Raw genomic sequence first — 17,659 nt, 5'->3', positions numbered from 1 at the left:
TAAAAACATAAACAGAGATTTTAATATTGAAATAAACAGATTTAACATATACAAACAATCAATAAATATACAAAACAAACAAGAAAAATATCATACAGATGATATAGAATGTTTACCCTAAAGACAACCACATCACAACGTTACTGAAATACAAATATTGGCACTGAGTATATTCATTATATTTATGAGCAAGCGTTTCATTTGATACTATAATACTAAAAAATAAACGTCGAAATATAACAAAACAAAGTGCTGATTATAAAAGAACTTTCATAAAAAGTAATGTTACTTGACTTTACTCGTTATTTAACCATTCACAAAAATTATGTATTTAACATTTTGAATCTGTGTATTAAAAAAAAAAGGTATGAATAATAGAAGTAGTAGATGTACGGAGATAAACTACGTACAAATGTAACTTTACATCTTAAAGTTGCAAAAAGAAAAAAAGCAAGTGCACAGTAACTAAATAAAAGGACACAATGATAGTCTCATTCCAATTATCGATATTTCAAAAATCACATACCATGTCGTGCGTTTGCAAAAAGCTGATTATAGAAAACTGCTTTGAGTTATGGGAACAAAGCCGAGTGAGATTCATAAATAAAAAAACCTAACCCCGAAATTGATCGAAATATTTCGTGTCTGCGTTTGTTTGCAGGGTACACTATATGGGAGAAATGTCTTTCGATGTATCATGATTCCCAACCATACAAATCAATGGCCACTAGGAATATCCTTTATCAGCTTGATACAGTAGCCAGAGTTTCTTCCATTTTCTCTTTAGCCCATCTAGATTCCAGTGTGTTAGATACTCTTTCCATGAAAGCACTTTTGGCGGGTCTATGACGTAATCGAAAACGCTGGAAAATTGTAATAGAAATTTATTAAAAAGATTTAAAATAAACATTTGGATGTTAATTAAATGGGCTGTTGGTATCATGATAACGAAACTGTTATTGTCGAACAGAGTATTCTATTAATCATCAAACACCATGGCAAGTTAACGGTGTTGTTGATCACAGTACGGTTTCGTATCTAGAAGAAAGTTGTTAACAGATTGCAAATTAAGGATTGTAAGACAGACCAAGACATTATGCCATGTAACATGCACACGAAATATGTTATATGGGTCCTTTAATTTATAGCTGACTATGCGGCATGGTTTTGCTCATTTATGAAGGCCGTACCATAAATATATAGTTGTTAACTTCTATGTGTTTCGGTCACTGGCGGAAAGTTGTCTCATTGGCGATTTTCTTTGAAATAACATTGACAAAGATACTGACTTTCTTTCATATACTTATAACTAACCGAATCACATGTAGAAATAAAAATAAAAATAAACCAATACCAACTAAGCAAAGCTTTTGTTATTCAGAATATATAATATTAACGATTATATTTCATTAACGTACCTTTTATCCAAGTATTATATAAAAAGTTATAGATTGTATGATACCCATTGAATGTATATAAATATGTTAATCAAAGTTAACTACCATCAATCTTTATACTTTTACCCGTTGACCACTAGAACTTGAAAAAATAAAGTTGAATAGCCATATTTACAACATTAGTTAATGCTATTGTCGGGAGTTTTTTTAAGTTTTAAAAGACAGTAGGTATTTTGAAAACTAATAGTCAGAAAGAAGCATTGGCGCACTGTGTTGTGGTGCAGAAGGATTTCATCCATTTATTAAACTGGTGTCCAAAGTATTATAAGTTCAAGCAGTAAACTTATCTTATTGTTTTATTGTCCACACATTAACATTTATACATCATTTCTCAGTTGAATTCATCGCAGGAATTAATGAATATGAAAAAAATATATATTTCAAATTTGATATTAAACCAGGACGGGATCTATGCGGACATAATGGTCAATAAGGACAAATTATGTAGAACTATGTTGAAATTGATGAATATCATAAAATTATTTAACAAAATGAATAAAAACAATAAGCCAACTATACACCATATCAAATTAACAATTTAACTCACCTCAAAACACATACTAAAAACTTTTCAGAGCTGTATTGCTATAAACAAGTTCGTGGTATTTCAGTTTTTATTCCATACAATTTGAAATGTGTGATATGAGTCGTTGTCGTTTTAAAATTACCTCAGTAAATTTACAGCAAATATATAAGCAGTATAACGTACGAACAGTGTCCGAAGGTCCCGTTTGACATTAAACTATTCTTGATTTCTATTACTTAAGTATATCAACTTGTTTAATGTTTTACTTAAAATGTAAAATGTACTTTTCTTTTAAATCACGGTATTTCAGTGTTTTCATGTTATATTTGATTTAGGCGGTTCATATATAACCAATGACGTGACAGATACTATCTTTGGTATATAAACGTGAAAAAAGTGAAACACTTTCTTGTTCCACTATTTTTCGACGCGTACGCAAATACATATAAATACAACACATTTTGCAAATACTTACTGTAAATTCACCAGGTTTCATTGGCCATTTTTCTCTATCCAGGATAAGTTGAGAATCAAATGGAGGCTGTGGTGTTTTAGGCGGAGCCATCTGTTGACCTTTGATATTTCTGTCCGTTGCTTTGTCAAAGCGTGCCCCGTGAACTGTAAAATGCAAAATAAAGTCATCTCAGTAAAGTACAAAACGGAAAAATGGAAAAATCGCATTGAGACTACGAGAATTATCTTTTTTAATCATTTGAAATAAATTTTCATAAAATATGTACATTGTATTACATACTTGTATTAAGATAACAATATTAGATACGATATATAAAAAGGGGGGTACAATGAAATTTACTTAGCAATCATATTCACAACTCAGACGGAGTAAAAAGCATGTTTTTTTTTATCAACTTTAACTTGCTCTTTGAATCATATTTTTTTATAAATTTAAATATGATATTTGAAATCTATATATAAGAGACAAGAAAATGCTTCAAAATAAAAGTAGTCTAAACTAAGTCAAAATTGTCATGTTTCAGATTTATATGTTCGTTTGTGTATTTAGACAGAAACAGTTATAGTAAACTGCGTTTGATCGGTACATTACATAGAGAAACTCGAGTGCTTACTTATATCCAGTCTTTCTGAATGGAATTTCAAGTTGTATGGATCTCTGTCATATTTCGATAAAAATTCTGACAGGCCAAGTTTCTTCGGAGGTGGATACTGCAAAAAATTAAATAATACATAAATTATTAATGAAGTAAAAAAAAATAAGAAATGTTATATCGTTAAAATTTAGGAAATAAAACATGATGCTGAAATTAGAAATGTATCGAACCAACATTGTTTTGTTATAATACTACTATATATAGCATTCTTAGTACTTGTATGTTAATGTTTCTGTCATTAGTGGATGTGAAAGTGAAAGCAGAGTTACTTTTACAGATTATGAATGTCTTTGGTTGGTTTAGTTTGTGTCGTTTTGTTTTCGTCTCATTGGTAACAAAATTTGGGAATGACAATGGGGAATATGTCAAAGAGACAACAACCTGACCAAAGAGCAGAATATAGCCGAAAGTCTTCAACGTAGCGAGAAATTCCGCACCCAGAGGTGGACCACAACTGGCCCCTAAATAAACATGTGTACTAGTTCAGTGAAAATACTTACACCTCCGCAAAAGCAAGGATACAACCTTCAATTATAAGATTGTGAGGAAAAAAAGAAAACTGTTCCACTAAGACTAATATAAATACGATTATAGATGTAGCAATTCACACAAAAACAAGTCAAAATATAAAACCAAAGTCTAAACAAACTTTGCAAAATAGTTTAAATGGTTAAGATAAAGCTGCCAACATATGCTCCCGTCAGGTGTTAAATCAAATATTGCTACAAATGGTTTTCCAGACCCCTAAGAAACAAAAAATCCCTATTCTAGGCATATACATTAACACATTGAGCAAGTTTGTGAGAAAATGGCAAAATATATTGCCAAAAAATACTGAATTTGATAAAACCTACCCCTCTAAAGTCGTGTTCTGTTATATCTGCAAACGGTCCCGGGTTGTACATTCCCTCTGTCACAAACTTTTTCTTTGCTGTAAATGGTCTCATTATCCTCCCCGTTGTCACAAATCGTGTTATGTCATCCTTTATTGGAAGTAGAATGTGGGGGATTACTTTTTGTCGTTCACGTTTTATAATCTCTCTTTGTCCTGGTATTGTTCCATAGTTCCAAGGTTGCATAGATTCACGAGAATTACGTTTTGGAGGTTTAGGGGCAAATATTTGGGGTCTAAAATCCGGAGGTGGCCGTTTCCATATATTATTGTCTTTAATAGGTTCTTTTGGTTCATAGTTTTCACTTCGTATTTGAATTAGTGTTTCGTTTGCGTCATATTGCGTTTTAGAATGGAATCCAAATGGAACAATTCCAAGCGAACTCGCTGCACTTCCGAGTCTCTCTGGACTAGTTCTAGACTGGCAATCTGACTGACTCATAGTGAACCCTTATAATATTCTGAAAATGAAAACACATAATTCAATAATTTATAATATGATTTAAGCTCAAAAGCAGGTATGATCTTGTGTGCATGACCAAATACTAAAATTATTAACACTGCACTGAAAGAGAAGTACTAGTGTAACAGTTTATTCTAAACGTAGTCTGGATGGACCATATTCAAGATAGGGCATAGTCGACAAGAAATTATTACATAACAACGACTGTTTTCCTATCTTAAGCCACCCTTGTGCGTAAAATAAACTGCAACCCATTGTTAATTATTGGATTGTTTGGTATTTTCATATACATTTGGTTGGTAATTAAAACTATTGATGATTAATCATTTCAACCTTTAAGTAATAGTGATATTTATGTAGGGTTTTTAAATTCAATTAATTATCACGAAGCTTTTCATTTCTTTAGAATGGTTGGTTTAAATTGATAAATGATAAATGTATTTTCGATTTTTAGGTATAAAAAAGCTTAATGAAACTTGGCGACAAATTTATGTTTTAAAATGGTTTTAGCTTTTAAAGCCTCCCTTAGACAAAAATCAATGTGTTATTGATATAAGATCGGTCACGTTCATAGCGTACTAAGTAACCATATACAGTAATTGGTATCAAGATAGAGGTTTATATACCTAAGTTTTTGTTTGATTTTAAATACCTTGACTTTTATGGTATTCTTAAGTATTTACCTAATGCATAAATGTTTTAATAAGATTTAGCTGTTAAATTTTAGTAGATAATGTCATTTCTCAATACAACCGTACCTCCCGACTTTTTAATGCAAATGACGTATACATATATATGGCATTTCTTTCATACAAATATTGCATAAAAGTGATTATGTTTAACGACATATAAAAATGTTTCTGAAAAAGACATAGTGAAAGGGTAGACAAAAATGGACCGGCTTTTATTCATCTACCTTTTTTTATTTACCTGTTTCTAATATTTTTGTGTGCAATATTTTTAAAGAATAAAAATAAAAACGAAGATTAGGAAATTTCTTCCGAATATAGGGATACAAAAATTCGGTCTAAGGTGTTTACAAACTGATGTACCAAATATAGGTAGTAGTTTATATCGGGGTTTCAAGTAAAGTATCTTTAATAGGGCCTTTTGGAGCTCAAACAATGTGGTTACTGCGTTTTCGTAATCACCAAACATCGTCTCCAACCTGCCGAAAATAGAAATATCTCTATTTGTTAAGGCTTATAAATATCTCACGTGAATATCCAATTGATATGTGGAACGGAGAAAATCGAATGCTAGAGCATAAAATGTCAATCTGAACCAAATTAACACTGCAGAGTAATATCTTGTTGCTATCATTTACACCCTATAAAAATCATATTAATTTTGTCTATATGCGGGGCTGTATCGTCAGTGTCTTGCTACTGATGAAATATATTTCCATTGGTTAAATTCATTACAATGTTTGAATGTCAGAGAAGGAGTTATGAAGAATTGTATTTTTGTAAATTTCTTACTGGACTTTTGTGAAAAAGTTTTTCAATTTTTAAATTCTGACTTTATATATAAGTTTGATATTACACGCGTAAATCACACTGTAAATAACTGTTCGCATTGAGGAGGAGGTGTTAAACAGATTGTATCAGAGAGATATTTATATTTCTAATTTCCAAAGAAGGTATTTAAACGACAAGTGTCAATTAAAATGTATATAAAACGTGTATTGTAAATATTTTGTTTACATTAAATTACTAGTACTTGTATGTTAACTTGCCAGAAGAATTAAAACTAGTAACATATAAAAATAATACAGGAGATACCAAAACAGTAACAGTAGAAGACAACAAATACCATCGAAACCCGCCCCCCCCCCCCCCCCCCCCCCCAAATAGTTTTTCACATCGATATAGAATTATAAAAAAAAGTCTATATTTTAACGCTTGACAAGTTTATTAATACACTCAGGCATACATTGTGTGCAACAAGAGCAACAGAATAACTTATTCTGAAACATATTGAAGAAAAAAAACATATAGTATTAAACATCTTTTATAAAGAGACTGCAAGTCAGATGTTAAAGAGAGATCACCGTTCCTCAAAGTGGAAAGCATATAGTAAACAAATGACTTACCGGTTAATTAAATCACTATTACTATATCCTTTGTATATTAAGTAAATTTGTAAACATTATATGTTTATACGGCTAATTTTACATTTTCACATTTCAAAGAACTACCGGAAATCGGACATGTTGCTAAGGAAAGGACGCCTTTAATGTAACCAAAAACCATGCGCAGTCCATAGAGTTAATCCTCCGTAACGTTTTTCAGTTTAAATTATTTCAATTGAAACTGTACAAATGAATTGTATGAACGATTTAAATTTATCCAACAATTATCGGCTTTTAAATAACACATAAACATGTTCCCTTTAAACCCAGATATAATTATTGATTAGGTATATTCATATCATTCCTTTTTATTAGGTTATGTCATTCTATTTACTTTTTAATTTAAGCAATTAAGCAATTAAGCAATTCATTAATTATCTATTGATCTTATTAGTATGCTATGAATATATGCAGGTAGAATACTTCCAGCAATACCTCTTTGTAATGAAGTCTTTAGGGTTGCTACGTATCATTACTGATTTAGAGTTACTTTTTCGTTTGGATAGGTATTTTGGAAGATCATTATGATGTATCAAAGTACAGCGTTCATTCTGTCATACGTTTTTAAAATAAGTGCAGACGATTTTGGACAACAAATGCCATGGAAGTTTTTAACGACCTTGATTGGTTATACAGCTCTTGCACGGTCAGCAGCGATTTTGGACTGCATCGATACATTATTTTCATACTCTTACTAAAAACCCGACGATGAATAAATAATTCCTTCAATTGAGTAGTTAGAATGGAGTTTGACTGTGTCAGTTTTACCGAGTACGACCAGGCTGAGACCTCTGGCTAGTGCAGTTCTTATTTTCGAAAAAAAAGCATGCTTTGATACTGTTTCATTTCAAACAGATAGATGTTAATAAAAATGACCAGAAATGCCTCTAAACACAGCGTAATACAAACACTAATGAAATTGTTATTGAAAATTTCGTCTAAAAGCTAAATCAATATCTATGAATGTGCATTGTAAAATATAATGACCATCCAATCCGTGCATGTTTATTTTCACAATCCTGCAGCTCTGCTGAGGAAATGAAAGCCATAGTTGCTAAACGACTAGTGAGTACTCCTATTTATAATTTAGTGTTCTATAAAAAGTTTACTGAGATAGGTGTGGTGTACGATTGTCTAAAACTTTGAAGGATAAGGATTTATTATATATCTAAAACACTATTCCAGTTAATTGTTGTTTGTATTTTCGTCAGTTGTCCTTTCCGTGTCCATTATTTCAACGATTTCCTTCTCAACTTATGGTTTGAATTGTGCTTGTATTTATTCCTCCAGTTTTTTAATATAATTTTTTATATAAAAATAATTCATTGTTTTGTCTCTGTATGTCCTTCAATACAAAATTTTACATAAAGCTTAAAATTTGCAATGTATTATTTAAGTTTCCGTCAATTGAATAGCAATATCTGTTGCCAGGTAATACTTGTTTTTAAGCACTGATAAATTCAACACTCAATTCCACAATAGGTTTTTATCAACTTTCTAAAATGACTCTGCTAGTTGAATAAGCCGTACATCTTGAACAGAATCTGTGAATGTTCAACTGATAAACTCTACAGAATGACTCAGAATGTACAGCCTTTGCATTGAGAATTAAATATAACTTGTTTTGTAACATTTCCAAATAAAAATGATACAAGGAGGAAGGGGAAATATCGGTTGCATTTAAGCTACACAAATAAATGAAAACGTTTACTTTAGATATTTTTATTTCTCAGCAAACCATATTACATTGGAATATAGATATTTAGAACATATAATATTCAGAGACATACAAAAGTAGAACAGAGACAAATATATATTGGATAAAACTGAAAAGATTAAGTGTGTGGCTTAATCTTTATCACACGTTGTTCTGATCAAATTCTTTGCTGTTCATCAGTGTTTGTCGGACTGAACAAATCTATTAACTGTTTCTTCACACACCATATTAGGATTACAGAGAATAAAGTTTACTAACCTATATGAGCAAAAGAATCGAGTGATAATAGATTACATAAGAGTCAACGAAAAACACAGGCCAACTTTTAATCCGTCCAATTCAAAAGAAACCGCCAAATAAAGTTGTTGATATGGTTGTTAAAGCCGAAACAGGAACTAAATGCATGACCCCATGTTTATGACACATAAGATTTAATACACGTATGTATTATGAAATATAGAACGTAAATACACAAATAAGACAGTGGTCATTCTTTATCTCTGGTAACAAGAAAAGCGGAATTGATACAGATTTCCACACTTACGTTTATATAACCAAGGATTTATCAACATTTTGTTATTTAACTTGAACTTGGTAAGTACAACATACATGTATATAAGTATGAATATATATATATGTATATTCAAACACACGTAGAAAATATACGCATTAGATTAAAGCGAAAGTGAACAAGGAAATGCAATTTCGAATGTTATGATTCCCCATCTTTATGAGTTCTAGAAATATAAATGTGTATATAAAAAAGGTTTTCATTAAATTCTTGAAAAATTGAGTACCTTATTTTTGTAGAATCTGTTTTTCATACGCCGGCCTTGATGGAAGTATTTTAAGACTTGAGGTCTTCTTTTCTTATGTTATTGGGGAGTATATAAAAGCATTGACTGAAGCAAATTTGAATTGAAGAAACATATAGAATTATAAAAACATGCATTCGATTCTGATAAGTTCATTTTTATGCTACTATTAATTTACTATTAATTTACGATTGACATCGATGTTTGTGTTTGTTTTCCTATAAATGCATTCCTTGTGACGTAAGCACGAACAATTATGAAAGTTTTATTTTATGGGGAAAATGAAATATAAATTTGGAATGTAATAGACTCCTAATGAAACATACATGTAATGTAAAAAACCTTTCTGATCTTAACAATGTGTTTAAATTTATAAGTCTAATCAATGTGCATGTAGGGTCTCCTGCGTGATTGAAAAGATGAATCCACCAGCCACATGTTTATATATCTACTCTTTTTTTTTTAGATTTGGTGCGATTTCGAACTTGCCATATTATATGGAAAATTTGAATAAATATGATGATCTCCAGATTCTTATGATCCATTTATGGTGCGTTGCTGTTAATGACGCATAGCGACATCTCTTTTTTATAAGTTTAAAAAAAACCGTTCAAGTATCCATATATTTGATTGAAATTTGACACCCGATTGATATAATTAAATGAGAAGGCATATTTGTAAGATTTTTAAAAAGACAGTGGCTATTTGTGACCCATCAAGTAATGTCTCTCGTGTCGCAGTGAAAAAATAGACACAATTTATTTTTGAGACTTCTAGGATATTTTCATTAATAATTTTGTGTAAAATCTTTACATTTCTTTTTGTATTTGGATTGTTTCACTTAAAGATTTGGTTATATTTTTATTGTTTTTATTGTTAAAGGTTTAAGGCAAGACAAGTCTTGACTTGTTTCTAACTAATAAGATACACACTTCAGTCTGTTCTATTGTTAATTGTATTTGTCACTCATTTAGAGAAATGTATGTCAAGTATAGAGCAGTTTGGATTTAGTATTACAAAGGACAGTACCAACTATCTAAATTGTATTATATGGAACGCCACGACTGCCTTATGTTAATAATCAGCATTATACGCAGTGTTCACAGCATTATATGAAGTGATCACAGCATTATATGTAGTGCTCACAACATTATATGAAGTGATCACAGCATTATATGCAGTGCTCACAGCATTATATGCAGTGTTCACAACATTATATGAAGTGCTCACAACATTATATGAAGTGCTCACAACATTATATTAAGTGCTCACAACATTATATTAAGTGCTCACAACATTATATTAAGTGTTCACAACATTATACGTTTTTTGTTGTATGATGAGATTGATGTATGATGAGATTTATGAATGATGAGATCATTCGGTAAACTTCGTTTTTTAGCGGAAATTACCGAAGCCATAATTGGTAAATTACGGTAATGCCCAGCAAACAAATTTAAAAAGTTATTAAAATCATGTTATCATAAGGTAGCATACAATATTTAAAACTGATTGAAATAAGTAAGGAAAAGATGAAACTGAGAGGTGAATGATTGAAGTAGTTCTGTTCGTCGTAAGAAATACGAATGGCAAAATGTAAGTTAAATAATAAAAAGTTTATTTAATGAAATATCGTAGGAAAATTTGTTTGATATATTCTCGAGTTCATTTCCTACTGAAGAAATTTAGCAAGGTGCCACTTTATAGTCCGTACTCAGTTTTAAAAAGCTTAATTACCTTTTAAATAAAACAGTCAGCTTTCTATAACACATAGGTGCCATATTACGCTAGCTTATATATGTCATGATAGAGTCATTTTTGGCATCGATTTTCAGAATTTGGCATTTTTACATGAATAAGTATCTAACAGATATGGAAAATGCAGTTTAAAGCATTTCACTGTAGGTGTTAAACATAACTTTACATCAATTATTCCATTTTTTTACAAGCTTTTTAGCACGGCAAGTACTAAGATTGTCTTCTAAATATGATCAGCAGTCTTATATAGAAATTTACACTTTCATAGAAATTTACACTTTCATAGAAAGATTTACCCTTTCAAGACCCTGTTTAACATTTTCATTTAAAGTTATCATCTCTTATGAAAATTGAGTTTGTGGGGATGAATAAAACATTTACTACGTTTGTTCGTCAGTTTGCACGGTACATACATGTATATATATAAAAGTGGTATGCTTGCCAATGAAACAACTTTCCACAAGAGACAAAATGACATCACAGAAATTTTAAACAGCTAAACGGCCACAGTACGACCTTCAACAATGAGGAAAGCCCATACCGGATAGTCAGCTATAGAAAGGCCCGAAATGATAAACGAAAAATATTCCTAATTTATATACAAACAAACGATCGAAAAACTAACATGTATATAACACATTAATTAACAAACGACAACCACTGAAATAAAGGCTCCTCCTGACTTGGGACGGCCACATATATGCAAAATGTGGCGGGTTTTAACATGTTAGCGGGATGTTGGTATCCTCCCTCTAACCTGGGACAGTGGCGTAACAGAACAGCATAAGAACGAACTATGAAAATCAGTTGTAAAAGGCTTGTTAGTTTTCTCGTTTGAATTGTTTTACATGGTCGTATCGGGGCCTTTTATAGCTGACTATGCGGTATGGGCTTTGCTCATTGTTGAAGGCCGTACAGTGACCTATAGTTGTTAATGTTTGTGTCATTTTGGTATTTTGTGGATAGTTGTCTCATTGGCAATCATACCACATCTTCTTTTTTATATTAACTCATTAGATGGGTACAAATATAAATACATATGATCTAACAAGAAAATAGAGTGAACGTGCATGTGGGCGGGTACTTGTATATCCCAACAATAAAAAGACACTATAAGTACTGATCTGAGAGTATATATAACTAATATAGTACCATGCTGTTGATTAAAAATAACATCACTCCAGACCCTTTTGTTTTCCACATAATTAATATTGCCAATAATTAAGAAGTTCCGGGTCGAATCGATACCAATAATATATTCACCTGTTAACTATTACATTATCTGTACGTTCCGCATCTGACAGGAGTACCACGAAACGCTGTATTTAAGATTTTGCTATATACACGAGTCGTAATCACAGGGTTGAAACTACTTAATTCAATCATTGTCACATTGTTCCCGATTGTAGTACTTTAATCAGTATGACTTTCTAAGATGACAATACGAATAATAAAAATCTGGACTTAAAATAAGGCGTATAGGTACAGCATGTACAGTTTTCAATTTGTTAGACGTAAAACAGCGAATCAAAGATTCAATTTTATTCATAACTCATAAAGGACAAAACTGTTGATTAAAAAATACTCCTTTCCAGAGACTTTTGTTTTCCAAAAAAAATCAATAATACCAATATTAAATTGACAAGTTCCAGGTCGACGGGTTCAAACAGAAAGATGTTAAAAGCAGAGAAAACTTCATCTTATAATCGGCATGACTTTATCAGATGACAATACCAATACTAAAATAAGGCTTACGCATATTCTTTAATTCAGTCACAGACCCGCGATATCACGGATGTGTTCTAGTAAATATATATACATATTAAGTTGTGAATATGGTGAAACTAATCCTCAAAATAAGTTTAAAATGCCCTGGTGTGGAATAAACTTGGGTTAAATTGATCATACTTCTTAATTTACTTATTTCAATCCGTTTTAAATATTGTATACTGCCTTAATGATCACATATATAATAATAACTGTTTAAATTTGATTGCTGGGCATTAATTTACCGTAATTTACCAATTATGGATTCGGTAATTTCCGCTAAAAAACGAAGTTTACCGAATGATCCCATCATTCATAAATCTCATCATACATCAATCTCATCATACAACAAAAAACGTATAATGTTGTGAACACTTAATATAATGTTGTGAGCACTTAATATAATGTTGTGAGCACTTAATATAATGTTGTGAGCACTTCATATAATGTTGTGAGCACTTCATATAATGTTGTGAGCACTTCGTATAATGTTGTGAACACTGCATATAATGCTGTGAGCACTGCATATAATGCTGTGATCACTTCATATAATGTTGTGAGCACTACATATAATGCTGTGATCACTTCATATAATGCTGTGAACACTGCGTATAATGCTGATTATTAACATAAGGCAGTCGTGGCGTTCCATAGTATTACATGCTGAAATTATTGAATTATATACCGAAAAAACCAGAGTTGTCATTTGTTGTAATAGTTGGTGTAAGACTCTAATTATTATTTTAAAACTATTCTTTGGTTGCAGGTCAACACACAAACCAATAACCAGAAATTTATTTTTAGCAGTGACATTCATATGGTTTCATGTTTAATTTATGTATTCGTTATAAAAAGGATAATTCAAAAGTATCTTCTTTTCTTTTTTTAAACAAATGAGGTAAGAGTAGACAATTTCCTAAAAAAAATATAACTTAGTAATAGATATGAAAATAAGATAACTATATATGCTTTGCTAAATCCAACTTTTTTTTTTAAATGACCTTGTGGAGCCCTTGCCGTATTGTTTTGGGATATTTTGAGTTTAGTGTACTAGGCCTTAATGTCATTAGTAGACAGACATTGTTCTTTCATATAACCAAAAACTGTCGAAAAAGCACAAAGAATGAGTATTACAAATTCGACCATTTTTAAGCATGAATTGACGGTGAAAATGAAAATAAACAAAATTTTAGACAACCTGAAATTGCCACATCGAACTCGTTCGTCTTGTTAGATTTTACAGTTTGGTCGTACTCTGAACGTTTGTTTTAAGGTATACACTGTTTCGAAGTGATGTACATTGAAGTTTCATGCTTGTATCAGAGAATGGTGAATATGATATAAAAATAGCTATAAATGTATATCTCTTTAATAAATGTACGCTACATATAAGCAACATTTTCAGCATTTATAGTTCTTAATATATTTTGTGTTTACTTTGAACGTGCTATTAACAAGAAAGTCAATAGAGTACGTATGAGTATTTTATATAAGAAATTGTATATTATATATATATATATATAGATAGATCTAAAAGGGCTAAAACTATCATGTCTGTGCCCTTTTTCAGCGAAAAGAAGAAATCATAGCACTCTCTCAAAGTATACGTATAAAGTAATGTCTTTATTTGCTGATAAATGTAGTAACGTACTCATCTCATTGGTTCAACAATTACATTATGTAGGTTCAATAGAAAGTCTAAAGACTGGCCATTGGGTATAAGTTATTTCTCCGCTACGTACTCAACATTTTAACAATAAGAGCAAGGACTGCATGGTTGGCTTCTTAATGCTTACATATCTTATATTTAACTTGTCTGTAGAGAAAGGACTGCATGGTTGGCTCCTTAATGCTTACATATCTTATATTTAACTTGTCTGTAGGGTAAACTAATCATCGGAGTTTTTATCAAACAAGACTAAATGTCAATTAACATATATATTATCATTTTTATTTTTATTTTACAGTAATATGTCTTACCCATCAGCACCACCGCCTCCTTATTCCCCAACAACACAACAACCTGGATATCCACAGTATCCACCAAACCAACAAGCTTATCCACAGCAACATCCACAACAGTATCCACAACAGCATCATCAACAACAACCACAACAGTTTCCATATGGACAGGGAGGAGGATATCCTCAACAATATGGACAACAACAAAATGCAACCGTTGTATATAACCAACAACCGTAAGTATATTAAATACTTCGAACCAAACAGTGTTATAAGAGGGGCGAAAGATACAAGAGGGGTATCCAAAATGATAGATAAAAAACAAACTGACAACGCTATATGACTAGAAAAGAAACACAAACAGACAATTGCACACGAGACACAACATAGAAAACTAAGCAACACAAAACCCATCAAAAACTGCAAGTATTCACTAAGTTTATTTAAAGGTCAAGTTAGATGGGCTATTTCACAGATTTTGCTAAAATTTTGCATACAACTTTAACTCGTTGATATAACTGAAAATCGAAAAATAATGCTTGATTAGTTTTATTATTCTACATATTACTTCACAATAGGTGAACATATGCAGAGAGAGCACCAAAAAATTGACGAAAAACATCACTGTCTTTATATAAAATGGCTATTTTTCATTTAAAAACAGTTATATATCCGGTCTCGCTTCTTTCGGAGTTAGAGCGTCGGTACACTACTGTGGTTACTTAAAATTACACAACCCATTCGTGAAATTATATTAAGCAATCAGTTCACTGTTTCAACTTTTTAGTAAAAGTTGTAACAAGTTTACATACAATGAAATAAACTTATAAGCCAGTAAATTTTTGAATGAATTTTTAAATGGTTTAATCTACAATATGAATTGTGATAACAAATGTTTTATAAATTAATCAAGCTTCATTCCTACTTCTGCTTGACATGTTTTCTGTTTTGACATTGTTGTAGGGTTGTGGTCCATGAAAGACGAGACAAGAGTGACGATACATGTCTATATGTGTTACTAGCTGCGTTGTGTTGTTGCTGTCTGTGTTCGGATTTCTGAGAAGATTTCACTAACTTCGTCCACCAATCATCTCATATTGTTATAATTATAAATGGCAACAAGATCTGTTTGTGTTTATAAAATGAAAAGTGGTATTATATCGAACGATCTGACGAAAGTTTCTTATATAGTCTTTGCTCAAGCTCGTACAATTTTTCTGTTGTTGTTATAATGAAAATGAGAGACTCACACAGATACAATATGTATATATGTATTTTAATTTATTTGTCATACAATAGAGCTCACAAGGTTGAAGTGTAATTTGATTTGGACAGAAAATTCAAAACTGTATGTTTTTAATGTGTTAGATTTAAAATTATATGTATATTTCGAAATACATACAAAAAGATACTTTTATTGAATATACATGACTATTATTCAATGCGTAATTCCTACCAAATAGTTTTGAATAGTTTTGACTTTTAATGACAAACTAATACCAGCGTAGTAAAAAAATATATATACACGATTCTATATCTATACGAAATCCATTATGATGTGTTGCATTTCATTAAAGCATGCTTGTTTTTACTTTAAAGTTCTTAGATTTTAGAACCATTTTCTTTTTAGGGAATTATTTTTTTTATACAAGACGTAGATGTGATAACTCAAAACTTATGTAAACGTGTACAAATTACAAATAATGTATATATATGTCGTGTACAAGTTGCGATTTTGTACAGGTTATAACATGTACAAAAATATTGTACATGTTATAACTTGTATAATGCAAAAATACAAGTTATAACATGTACAAAAGTACCTCATACATGTTATAACCTGTACAAAATATTGCTTAAAAATGGTTTTAACTTGTACAAAATTTAAGATAAATCTTAATGAAGTAAAATATACATTTAAATTCACCAATGCATAACATGCATAAAGAACAACAATAAATAGGCCAGAACATGTCTTTTTCTTTAGAGGACAATGATCAAAAAGTTTCAGAAATATATGTTTCATGACTTATGTTGGCAAAATATATTTTCGTGTAATTGTATGTTTTATACCCATTATGGCTTAAATAAGTGTGAAACTATTTACTAAAAGCTTGCATTCCTCAATGACAATTACATTAGATACTAGTAATTAATTCTTCCAAAAAAGTTTAAGAACGATTCCTAATAATTTTGGGAAACACTCCTCCCTCTCAATTTTATAGCATGCAAAGACTAAAACAATGTCTTACATGCTTACCATGTAAAAGCAAGAGAGAGAGGAAATAGTTTTCATAGGACCACGCTTCATTATCAATATCTTTGGATCTACTCTTCAACATTTTTGGCCTTCAGCATGACTTATGTAAATTTATAACTCAATTTTTGTTTATAAACTATAAGATCATGGCATGAGGCAAATGTCATTTTGATGTTTTAAATATATATCCTCTACTTTGAAAGCATTTATTTGTGGCCTTTGGATGTTGTCTGCTCCATGGGCGGGTTGTTGTCTTTTAGACACATACCCCGTTTCAATTCCCAATTTTATTTGTAGACACATCTATTCTGGCTATCCTCTTATGTCTTTTAGTGTCAACTAGAATGAAAGTATTTTACTATTGCCTTCAAAGTGGACACTCACAATTATAATTCATCAAATAAAGATATGTCCATAAATAGTCATAAGAGAATCATAAGACATGTCCTAAGATATATCTTATGACAGGTCTTAGGAATGCTTTGTAATACCGACCCCTGGACATTAACTGTCTCAAAAAAGGAAAAAAACACACTAACATGAAGGAATAATAAATAAGTTATGAAAATGTTGTTGAGGTCAATATCATCTGTTGCGATAATAGAAAAATATCCTTATTTTTCGATTTTGTACAAGTTAAAACCATTTTTAAGCAATATTTTGTACAGGTTGTAACATGTATGAGGTACTTTTGTACATGTTATAACTTGTAGTTTTGCATTATACAAGTTATAACATGTACAATATTTTTGTACATGTTATAACCTGTACAAAATTG

The 17,659-nt window shown here is 30.9% G+C and overlaps 2 protein-coding genes across 4 annotated transcripts; one reads left to right on the top strand and one right to left on the bottom strand.

The window, feature by feature from the left end:
* LOC139513486 (putative uncharacterized protein C7orf78) lies at window positions 1-6,785 on the bottom strand. Its single transcript, XM_071302041.1, has 5 exons — window positions 6,564-6,785; window positions 3,968-4,466; window positions 3,072-3,168; window positions 2,459-2,601; window positions 1-863 (listed from the first exon to the last, which is right to left on the bottom strand). Exons 2-5 carry the CDS (start codon window positions 4,445-4,447, stop codon window positions 744-746), a joined length of 840 nt encoding a protein of 279 aa, XP_071158142.1. The 5' UTR covers window positions 4,448-4,466; window positions 6,564-6,785; the 3' UTR covers window positions 1-743.
* Window positions 6,786-8,736: 1,951 nt separating this feature from the next.
* Window positions 8,737-17,565, top strand: LOC139513484 (uncharacterized). 3 transcript variants are annotated; one of them, XM_071302040.1, is made up of 3 exons: window positions 8,737-8,913; window positions 14,627-14,857; window positions 15,585-17,560. In XM_071302040.1, the coding sequence occupies exons 2-3, from the start codon at window positions 14,631-14,633 to the stop codon at window positions 15,679-15,681; spliced, it is 324 nt and encodes a 107-aa protein (XP_071158141.1). In that variant the 5' UTR covers window positions 8,737-8,913; window positions 14,627-14,630; the 3' UTR covers window positions 15,682-17,560. The 3 variants fall into 3 exon arrangements, with proteins under 3 accessions (XP_071158141.1, XP_071158139.1, XP_071158140.1); XM_071302038.1 differs by lacking the exon at window positions 8,737-8,913 and adding an exon at window positions 9,617-9,684 and having other exon boundaries at window positions 15,585-17,565; XM_071302039.1 differs by lacking the exon at window positions 8,737-8,913 and adding an exon at window positions 13,536-13,557 and having other exon boundaries at window positions 15,585-17,564.
* Window positions 17,566-17,659: the final 94 nt, after the last annotated feature.

This window comes from Mytilus edulis, chromosome 2 (genome assembly GCF_963676685.1).
Source record: "Mytilus edulis chromosome 2, xbMytEdul2.2, whole genome shotgun sequence".
Taxonomy (NCBI): Eukaryota; Metazoa; Mollusca; class Bivalvia; order Mytilida; family Mytilidae; genus Mytilus; species Mytilus edulis.
The sequence above is the reverse complement of the archived record's forward strand: the minus strand, read 5'-3'. Positions and strand labels throughout refer to the sequence as shown.